The following is an 11,406-nucleotide window of genomic DNA, read 5'->3' on the forward strand; positions in this document are numbered from 1 at the left end:
GTTTTTGTAAAATTTGAAATTTAGGTAAGTGCATTTTAAACCTATGTATAAAAAAAGGGAAAATGACAAAAAAATCTCCCCTACAAGTTCTCTAATTATCATAGGCCCCTATTAATTTTACAAATTTTCAAAATTTCTCATTTTTTCGCTTCAAATTAATATATCAGTGCATCAGATTAATATATCTCGCACATCAAATTAGTGTATCATGTATGAAATATATATCAAATTAGTATATCATGTATAAAATATAATGTATCTTACTTAATGATTAATGTATCTCGCCCATCATAAGGGAAGAAAATTAAAGTTATTTCTATTGTAAATTTGTAATTGAGATTTTTGTTTACCCTCTTGTTTTGTTTTTGTAAAATTTGAAATTTAGGTAAGTGCAATTTAAACCTATGTATAAAAAAAGGGAAAATGACAAAAAAAATCTCTCCTACAAGTTCTCTAATTATCATCGTCTCCTATTAATTTTACAAATTCCCAAAATTTCTCATTTTTTCGTTTCAAATTAATATATCAGTACATTAGATTAATGTATCTCGCACATCAAATTAGTGTATCATGTATAAAATGTACATCAGATTAGTATATCATCTATAAAATGTAATGTATCTTACTTAATGATTAATGTATCTCGCCCGTCAGATTAATATATCAGCGCTTATGTTATTGTATCAATTTGAGGAATTTCTGTAATTATAAACTTATAAGAGACAAATTGTAATTTTACATCAAAAGTATGTGATTTTTGTCTTTTGCCCATAAAAGGATATATCTTTCATTTAATTTTGTTTTAATTTAGTCGTGAAGAGAAATTTTATCGTATATTAATTAAAAAGATTCGTCAATTACTATATTGAAAAATGAGGTAACCACTTAAACTAAAATGGGTCATTAAGGCCAAGTAAAATCAAAAGAAACAAACGCAACAAAGAAATTTGAAATATAACGAAAATACAACACAATGCCGCTCAAATCACTATTTGAAAACTACAACTAACAAGAAGGTCAATATAATTACAACTGACGTACGAGATCCACAACAGACATCTACAATGAAGAACTGCGAACACCTAATAAAGGCAGGGCCTCGACATATTTCTCAGCTACACCAAGCAAAAGAAGACTCTTGACTCAGCAATTCGATAAAGAATGAGATATATCAATCATCAGTTGAACCCGACCATAGACACGAGGATTAATTTAATCCTATCTATTACTCCATTTGAGTTACTTTACCACAAATATGAAAGTATATTATTTGAGTTATTTTACCAAAATAAAACGTTAACTTTAGTTTGCAAGTAAACATCAATTAGACCCACAAAGGGTGAAGGATAGTACTTCACAAATATTTAGTTGTATCTAATGTGAAGATTTATGAAGGCGAGGTGGTTATTGGTGGTGATCGATGATTGTAAATAGGATACTGAATATTATCCGCACAAAAATACCTTTAAATGATATTAAGACTATTCTATATCTTAATGATTTACCTTTTCAGATATTTAAATAATTATTTTATTTGGGACCAATTTTAAAGCGTTAGTCCAACTCATACTGAGTAAATTAACCTTTTGAAAATGTTGTATAAGAGTGATTGAGATAGTGTCAAACATTGTGGATATTTTAAGTAGAAAAAGGTGTGTTACAATATTTTTTAAAAATGAACATAGAGGTAAAGAGTTAAAATTTACTCCCTTTTCCATAAACATATCCAATGATACAAATGGTACTTACATTACATGTAACAATCAACACAATGTAGTAGGAAGAAATTAAATCGAACCAAAAAGAATACAAAATGTCACACAAACTTTAACATACAATAAATCAACTAAACCACACCTCATGAGAGCGATAAACCTGTTGAATTTTATCAAACTCAGTTGATAAAATGACAGTTCTTCCTGATCTCACCCTTGTTACCGGTAAGGATTTCAATTGAACCCATGTGAACCATTGCATTAGCAAACTTACGTGCCCAAGTCGATCGAAACTTAATATTATTCAACACCAATTTAGAAGTTAAAGGACTTTCATACAACGTCTGATCAGATGTCAATAGTCCCTTATGGTTCCTCAAATTGAGATAATACTTGTTGTCAAGATGAATAGGTGATGAAACATCAAGATTCACAATAGGATCATCTTGAGTATCACTCATTGGTCTAGGACACTTGTGTTTCAAATATGAAGCATATCTAGGATCAAGTGAAGGATCTTGAGGATGTGTAGTATTGAAACCATAAAGCCTATTAGAGAAAGAAGAACAATGAGAGACACCAATAGAATGAGCTCCTGATAAAGTCACCATTTCATCAAGTGACAATCCTTTAGCTTTGAAGTTGTCTTCGAGTTGCTTGGCATCGAAAAAAGGTGGAGGGAGGTTTTGAATGACTTCAGAACTCAATGAAACACGTCCATCACGACGTCCTCCTGGTACAGCATACTTTATACCACCTACAAAAAATGCGCTATCTCTAGCAGCATAAGCAAGTATGTCTGCACACGAAACTGTGTGTGGACATACTTTTTCGAGCAATGCCTTTGCTTCATCAATAACCCCAAAACCTCGAAGGCTCGGGTTGTTTATTGGACTATCTTTCTCAGCTGTTTCCTTTCCAGGAATTGAATCCAGCAACACTGAACCATCACAACCCTATAACAAGAAGTTAATTAACACAAATGCAAGTTAGCATTCAACAAATAAATCAAAAACGTTGCATAAAAAATGACCTTTAGCGACATTTAACACTCTTTGTAAATGTTAATAAAGTCTGTAGTGACACTGGATCCAATGACAAATAACTAATAATGTTTGTAACGGTTTTGTCACTCGTTGTTAATGTGTAAATTTTTATTTCTAAAAGTTGTTTTTGTTATTGTGAAATTGTCAGAATTTCACTACATTTTATGTATATCCCTAACATGACAAAAAAAAAAAAAAAACCTCCTAGAAAACAGAGGATCTAAAGTAAATACATTAACATGATTATACTTTAACAATAACAACGAAGTCAGGATTTTTACTAAGTATGTTTAAAATTAGAATAAGTTAACACATAAAAAAAATCGAAAAAGGTTCAACATCTACTATATACACATAATATATAATTTTGTTATAATTTTAACTATGTGTAAAAGTGTTAACCTGACAAAGCAACCATGGAAATTAAATGCATATGAAGAATGTCAGCAGTTTTCTAGTCATAGATCTAAAATAAGTCATAGATATACTAGTATTTCACTAAATTTTATGTATATCCCTAACATGACCACAAAAGAACTCCTAGAAAACATAGGTTCTAAAGTAAATACATTAACATGATTATTCTTTAACAGTACATAGCAGAGTCAGGATTTTCACTAAGTATGTAACACACAAAGAAATCGAAGAAATTCAACATCTACTATATATACATAAAATATATAACTTTAACTATATGTAAAAAGTGTAACGTACCCTAATAAAGCAATCATGGAAATGCATACGGATAATGCCAGCAGCAATGCCAGGATTCATAAGAACAGCTTTGAATACAGCTTTTTTTATAATACCTTCAGCTTGTGGACATGATTTTGAATAGAAACCAATACCAAACGTTGATTTTTTTGGTGGGTGCTTTGGATATCCCGACTTTTTTGATGGTGGTGGTGGTGGAGACGTATAATCGTAATTATACTTGTATGAAGCATCAGTAAATACAGAAAAACAAAGAATTAAACAAGAAATTAGCGCCAATGAATTCATTTTGTTGCTCTTAATTAATTCTTGTATATATAAAATTATTAGTTACAATTCGATTTTTATAGGCAAATTATCATATAACCGCGTAGTTAATTAATTAATTAATTAGTTATACAAGGTCAAAGACATTAAAAAGAATAATATCGTATCTTTTATGTAATGTTCTGACTTTGAATTATTCTGCTTCTTTAATTAATTAAATGAAGATCACGTAAAATACTAAATATTTAGCCTATAAGAAAATTGTAATTCGCAGTATAATTTTTTCAATTTTTGCTATTCGCCTGATTTGTATACGTTCAGATTTTTGGTTGTACAAAATTCATAATTTTGTATATGCTTATCCTAGTTATTTGTATGCGATTTATGAAAAATTCATAATAAATTACTCTGTTAGTATATTGGCAAACGAAATATACAAACAGAATTCTGAAAAATTCGTAAATATATAAATATAGAATTTGTATATATTTAATATATTGTATATCTGCAAGCAAAATATACAAACAAATAGAAATATACGAATAACAACTTCCATAACAAACAAAACTATAGTTATAATACGTAATTATTGAAATTATGACTATAAAGTCTTATTATATCTATTATATTTACTATTTCTAAAACTTTGTGCTTGTTTAATTAATTAATCAAGGTTAGCACGAATTGGTATATCAATTTGCATGATGTATATGAAGGTCATATACATGATCTCCACTAACTCATTCCAGCTTTGCATGATAACATTTTTTATGTAGCTTGAAGGTGATAGGGCTTTAGTTTTATTTTTATATCTCTCCAAATGTCAGAAGTTTCAACAACAAATTCTTCATCTTTTGCTAGCTGGCTCAGTAGACTAATTACCAAGAAAGAAAGAAAATGTCACATAGCCACTAGACTATAGTTTGCTTTCCTGAATTTGGAAATTATAAAGATCTTCGTTAAACATTGTCACATAAATTGAGAGCGAGCTAAATATATTTTGAAGCGAGAAATTTTAATTAGTGGAAAGATATTTTAAGCTTATTTACCTTAAGTATGAGTAAATTAAAAGAGAAGTGTACTTAACAAACCAGAAATAAATTTTGTTTGATATTATATATAATTAGCTACCATGTTGATATATGTGTCAAATATATATAATTAAATAAATTATTTTTATTACCAAAGGATGATAATGTTAAAGTGTATGACCATCCAATCTAAAAGTTTAACTTGTTAGAGAGAGCACACTTTTATTAATTATATTCACAACACGCCTCGTCACATGCGGGCCTGAATCTTTTTCATGGGTCAATCATGTGAAAATTCTTTTTAATATGGGTCGCGGTGTAATTCGATCACATGAGCTTTATCTTCTTTTATACCATGTTAAATTAGGTCTTGAGTCTAACTCACACCCTAAAAGTTAGCTCAAAGAGAGGAGGATAGTGTAACCCTTATAGCGAGTCAAGTCAATTCATTAACTTTTGTCATTCTTTCGAACCCCTACCTCATGGTCATTGCTTAGCATATGGTGCGTGAACAATTTTGATTTTGGAACCCCAACATTGAGTGTGATGAGCCTTGCTCCGATACCATGTTAAAGTGTACTACCATCTCATCTAAAAGTTTAAACCGTTAAAGAAAATACACTTTTATTAATTAATTACATTCTCAATAAATAATTCTTCTTTGGCACGATATATTTTATTTAGAAAATGAGTAGCAATGGTGAACAAGTTAAGATTCTTTGAAGTTGAAAATTTGTATAGAATAACATTTTTAAGATCTTTCAGAATGTTCTCAAGATGATCATTCCTATAGTTTAACCATGTTGTTTATAACATGGGAAATGGATGACATGATTCTCGAAATGATCGTATATATTTCAGAGATAATTTTAATTTAAAAAAGTTTGATCAAAGTCAACATTTTAAATTAACGAGGTTGGATTTGGATTTTGACAATTTTATTATGTTTCGAGAGTAATTTACGACTTGATCAAATTTACATGGACCTCGAAGTATGTGAGAGTTATTTTGGTTATTTGATTGCATTCTAGTTTATTTTGAAAATTTGAAGTTGACCATGATCAATATTTGGTTAAAACTACCTCATATCAATGATTACAACAGATTCAGAATGCATCTTAGGAGTGGTATACATTTTTGGTTCGTGTTCTAAGGGTTCCGGATGAGTTCCGAAGGGGTGAAAATGAAGTGTTGGTCATAGTTTGGTTTTCATTTGCTAGTGTAGTCATCGTGATCACGAAGTGTTCATCATATAAATTTTGGGTTTTCATTTGCTAGTGTAGTCATCGCGATCACCAAGTGGTCATCACATAAATTGAGAGAAAGAAAGTATTTAGAGACTACAAAATTAGGTAAGAATAAAGTCTAGAACAAGGTAAGAATGTAGATAGAAAGAACTAAGCTAAATAAATTACAGGTGTCACTAGAAAAATGAGTTAAGCATGAAGATCCAAATTAAGCTAGTGTTTTTTAGATTCACAAGAACTTGACATAATGATCAAGTTAATATCTCAGATGGTCACTCAATTATGCATTCCTCTCTTAGAAAGTCACTTAGCTTTTAATTTTAACTCAAAAGTCATTCAATTATGCACTTCTCTCTCAGAAAGTCACTTAACTTTGAATTTTAACTCAAAAGTCACTCAACTATCCACATCTCTCAAAGTCTCAATCTATTTAATTATTTTTAAATTAAAATCTGATAATATTAATTATTTATATAACAAACCAAAACATAAAAAAAAATACCATTTAAACCATTTAATGACCTACTGCACTTGACCCGACCCGCTAAGAATATAATATTGACCCATTTTATGACTATCCATCCGAACCTGATCTGAGATTTAAATCCCACCCGAGATCCAACCCAACCGAAGATCTGACACCAATATTTGACTCAAGATCCAACTTTTGAATCAGGATCTGATCACCACTCCCACTCCCGACCCCAACATCCGACTCGAGATCCAACTTTTGGATCGGGATCATATCCTAACACCCGATCGGAGATCCAACCTTGACGGGAGGACACGACCCTGACCCAACACCTGACTTGAGACTTGACCACAACATTGACTTTTGACCCCAAACATGTGATTCGATATCTGACTTTGGATCGAGATTCGACCCCAACATTCAACACTCGATACCTAACCTCGACTTGGGACCTGAAACCCGACCCCACCTAGAGATCCGACCCCAATCTCAACTCCTGAACCCAACATCTAACTCAAAATTTATTTTGGATCAGATCTGACCTCGACACTTGATCTTAGATCGTATCCGACCTCGACACTCTATCTGAGACCTAATCTTGACTCCCGACCCTAACATCTGACTTAATATTCAATTTGTATTAAAATCTGTGTTCAACACTCAATTTGAGACCCGATATAGACCCAAGACTCAACAACGACTCGAGATTTGACCCTAAGAACCAACTTGATACCTAACATTGACTAATTTTGACTTAAGATTTGACCACGTGACTGGACTCCATGCCAACCGTGGACCTAACCCCAGGCCCAACCCCGATTCCCCAACGCTTGATTTTGGATCCAATTTTGAATCTGGATTTGACCCCGACACTTGATACGAAACCAGAGATCCGACCTTGACCCTAACTCGACACCCAACCTCAACTCCCCTTGACTTTCGACCCAAGATCCTAATCTGAGACCTGACCCTAATCCAAGACCCGACTTGTGAATGGACCCCAAACATCCAAATCATGAATTGACTTTCAAACTGAGATTCGACCACGACAATCAAGTAGAGACCTGAAAACCGAACCTTAATCCAACCTTTACGTCGACACTTGAGTTCTGAAACCTGGTCCGACACAGACAATTGAATTGAGATCCAATAACAAAATTGGAACTCGATTTTTAATCAGAACCAGACCTGATACCCGATCAAAGACCTGACTTTCAAAATGGGATTCGACTCCATCTGAACCCGACATGTGACTAAGACATCCAACCCCAATTATTGATTCGAGATTCAAATCTGACTCTTGACATAAGACCTGACATCGGCTCTCAACGCAAATCCAGACTCGAAACCCCCATCTTAACATAATTTAAAATCCAACCCTAGCACTTGACCCAAAATTCAACCTCTAATCATAATATGTGATCTGACCCCGATTCAATTCGAAACTTGGGAATTGGGTCTCGAATCGAGGTCGAAAGTTGGATCTAGAATAGAGAATTAGGAGTCAGATTTATGATAGAGTCGAAAATTGGCACTCAAGACATGAGTTTGGTTGAAAAGTTGAGATGCGAGGTTTCAAAATGAGCTTTGGGAAAATGTTTTCCTTACTTTTTTAAGTAAGTTTTTTCCTTAAAATTTTAGGAAAATAATTTGATTTGAAAATTATTTTCCAAAACATTTAAGCCAGTCAAACATGAGAATATTGAAAAACATTTTATATTTTCCTTAGTAGCTAACACATAATAGTTTAGCTTGAAAAGAACTAAGGTAATTGTAGTTATAAATACTGGTGCTATTACTGATCACTTTTCAATTGGAAAACTATTTAAAAATAGTTGGAAACGGATAACGTATATTTGTGACAACAATGTTGATAGTAGATTAAATCAAGCTTCAATGAGTATCAAATATCGAATACAAAAAATTAAAAAAGGAAAATATAAAACGATAGTAGAATACACCCATAATCCTTCAGAAATCCCAAATATGCCTCTACATTCTACCACAAAAAGATGTAAAAAAACTTCTAACACAAACTTACAATTGAACAAAACATAATAGCAATTAATTATCAGCTCTTATTGGTGTTTCACTAGGTTGAACTTGTGATTGAGCTTTTCCATCTTTTTTTGAACCTTTTTTCTCATTTGATTCCTTATTTGGTATGCATTTGGCACATAAGATCCAAAGCCCAAACTTATCACACAAAAATTTGAACCAAGATACTATTTCAAAAACAAGAAAGATGAAAGCCAAACAACTAACTATTCCTAAATAAGTTGGTTTCCAGGATGTGTAGTCCAGATGTATTATATGTATCCCTTTCAATATGTTGATACAGATCCCAATCATTAATGAATATCCAACAACATGATGAAACATGTTCCTATACATACGATATTTGTCGCTTTCGCCCGGTTTAAGTTTGAAAAACAACATCTGCATTCACAAATATTTGATGTTATACTTGTATAGAACTCTTTTAAGTATCATTCATGTTTAAGTAAAGTTGTAATTTTGGGAGAAAAATGACTAAGGAGTCATTTAGAGGGTTTCCACAAGTCATTTTACATCATCAAAGGTTAAAGGTGGCCAACAACAATATGTGACTATATAAGTCCTGTTCTAACAAGAATGATTCGTTTTCTTATTTCACACATATTGAGTGATACTATCAACGTTTTACTCAGGTTGAGCCCAACTAATTTGGCAAAAACCATTAGATTAAAAGATATTTAGATATATTCTACATATATCGTTAATTCTAGACCACAAAATTTTTTCTTAAAATTTTTTTATTTTCTAAAACTTCGTATCAAACTAAAAATAAGATAAATAAATTGAAATATCGAGAATGTGGATCTTACTTGTACAGTGGCAAAAGCAAATATTAAAAGGCCATAAGTTCCATGTTTGTGAAAGGAATAATATTTTGATGCTTTACCAAGCCATATTCCAACAGCCCATCCTGTTGTTCCCACAAGGTACCCAATTGTTTGGCATGAAATATGACATTTTTTCCAACCCAACCAAGGTAATGGAAACTCTCTAAAATTCCTTGCTATAATCACACCAATAGGAAGCACTACACCCCACCCAATAATATTTAATATCCCATGAACCTGCACATAAATAAATTTTCTTAATTCATCATTATGAAATAAATTATGTAAAAAAAAAAAAAAACTAAAATTTTGTGTCTAGCATAATTGATATATAGTTGTGTAACACTTCTTTTTACCTCTCAAACAATAGATTCATATTTTATATTTGTGGGTCCACTTTTTGTGATAAAAATGAAGCCTTACTAAATTTTGTTTTTTTTTTCAAAATGAAACACACATTTCTTTTAAGGCTCGTATGATATATATGCAGGATGAGATAAATAAGAATGTCATCTCATTCTACACCCTGAATGCATCCCTATTCCTCACCTCGTATCCTACAATATTAATTTATCTAGATTATATACAGACATTTTATGATTATATTTTTTATTTACGTACCGAATACAAAAAAGAAATATCTTTTCTTCCTACCAACGCACCCTCAAAGTGTAGTAAGAAAAACTTCATGAAAAGCATAAAAATAGTAGGCATGAGCATTCTATATATATATATATATTGCTATAAGTATTACATGTCTCAATTTATTTGTTTAGTTTTTTTTTTATTTGCCAACTTTTTAATATTAATGTTCCAACTGCTATGTTTAAGACCAGATAGTAAAAAATTTTGACATATCATACATATTTTTGTTATATAACAATAAAAAAATTGAAAAGAATTATAGAAGCTTGACTTACTTTTCTTATTTTGCTAGAGTTATGAATTCTATTGCCTCGACCTTTGCCTGTCCTCAAGTTAATTGTTTCACTACTATCATAATTCATGAGGCCTTTACCATGCATCTTTAGTTCTTTAGTCCCCACTGCCCCAATATTAATTCCAACTTGCCACACTTGATTCAACCTTGACAAATCATATTGATTTGGAAGAATAATAGTTGCTAATATAACATGATATTCAAGTTCAGTAATATGAATAAATTTGAAATTACTTATGTTTAAGTCAATAGGAGAAGGCAATAATTGACAACCTAACTTTGTATAACCAGTAATATTGTATGTATCCTTAAGTAACCCTTTATTCTTAGTCTTTATACCTATAAGAGCTTGTGTTCCAATCATTCTAGCTTCTTCACCAGGATTCAAGCCCCATGCTAGCCATCCTGTTTCTTCTTCTTCTTTTAACTTAGCTCCCACCATTATGTCAATTTTTCGAGTGTTTTCGTGTAGATGTATGGCTACTTCAACTCCATTGCTTTCCGTGTATCTCTTGCAAAATGTTATGTTGATTAGACTTCTATTCTTCGCCTCGGACAAGAAATCATTACTACAATGATGAGCATGAGTATTTGTGAAAGAAAATATCGATAAAATTGATAAAATGACTAATAACATCATAGAGAAAGATGGTGGTCGTGATGTTTCTATCATGTTGTTTATATTTTGTGTGTATACTAATTTAATTACTTGTAAGTGTATATATATATATATATATATATAAAAATTATCAAGGAAACAAAGTATGGATAATTTTCCATGGTGGAGTTGAAAGGAAGTAATGGATATATTCTTTTTTTTTCTTTTGTCATTTTTCAACTAAAAGATGAAAGGTTGTTTAACCATTACAATTCCATTTTTGCACAATTTTACTTCTTTTTTTCATGGCCTTTCTTAGCTTGCTCACAAAGCAATTAACAAAGTGAGATGCCTCACTTCTAGTTTTTGCATGTTGTACAAATTAAAGACGATCTTTAAGAAATAATGTGTTTCATGTTGTAATACTTCAACCAGACATTACAAATCAATACTCCATCTCTCCTATTTTATATGTCAATCCTTTATATAAG

General features: G+C 31.4%; 2 protein-coding genes across 2 annotated transcripts; both read right to left on the reverse strand.

The window, feature by feature from the left end:
- Positions 1-1,676: 1,676 nt before the first annotated feature.
- LOC107006678 (peroxidase 5-like) lies at positions 1,677-3,771 on the reverse strand. The gene is made up of 2 exons (XM_015205195.2): positions 3,476-3,771; positions 1,677-2,671 (listed from the first exon to the last, which is right to left on the reverse strand). The coding sequence occupies exons 1-2, from the start codon at positions 3,761-3,763 to the stop codon at positions 1,895-1,897; spliced, it is 1,065 nt and encodes a 354-aa protein (XP_015060681.1). The 5' UTR covers positions 3,764-3,771; the 3' UTR covers positions 1,677-1,894.
- A 4,591-nt stretch (positions 3,772-8,362) lies between these two features.
- LOC107005894 (cytochrome b561 and DOMON domain-containing protein At3g25290-like) lies at positions 8,363-11,018 on the reverse strand. Its single transcript, XM_015204543.2, has 3 exons — positions 10,298-11,018; positions 9,360-9,614; positions 8,363-8,931 (listed from the first exon to the last, which is right to left on the reverse strand). Exons 1-3 carry the CDS (start codon positions 10,988-10,990, stop codon positions 8,557-8,559), a joined length of 1,323 nt encoding a protein of 440 aa, XP_015060029.1. The 5' UTR covers positions 10,991-11,018; the 3' UTR covers positions 8,363-8,556.
- Positions 11,019-11,406: the final 388 nt, after the last annotated feature.

This window comes from Solanum pennellii, chromosome 12, assembly GCF_001406875.1.
Source record: "Solanum pennellii chromosome 12, SPENNV200".
NCBI lineage: Eukaryota > Viridiplantae > Streptophyta > Magnoliopsida > Solanales > Solanaceae > Solanum > Solanum pennellii.

Coding starts and splice junctions, on each gene's coding strand:
- LOC107006678 (XM_015205195.2), bottom strand. CDS start 3,763: ATGAATTCATTGGCGCTAATTTCTTGTTTAATTCTTTGTTTTTCTGTA. Junction 2,672..3,475: donor TCCATGATTGCTTTATTAGG/GTACGTTACACT, acceptor TTCTTGTTATAG/GGTTGTGATGGTTCAGTGTT.
- LOC107005894 (XM_015204543.2), bottom strand. CDS start 10,990: ATGATAGAAACATCACGACCACCATCTTTCTCTATGATGTTATTAGTC. Junction 9,615..10,297: donor ACTCTAGCAAAATAAGAAAA/GTAAGTCAAGCT, acceptor ATTTATGTGCAG/GTTCATGGGATATTAAATAT. Junction 8,932..9,359: donor TTGCTTTTGCCACTGTACAA/GTAAGATCCACA, acceptor TTGTGAATGCAG/ATGTTGTTTTTCAAACTTAA.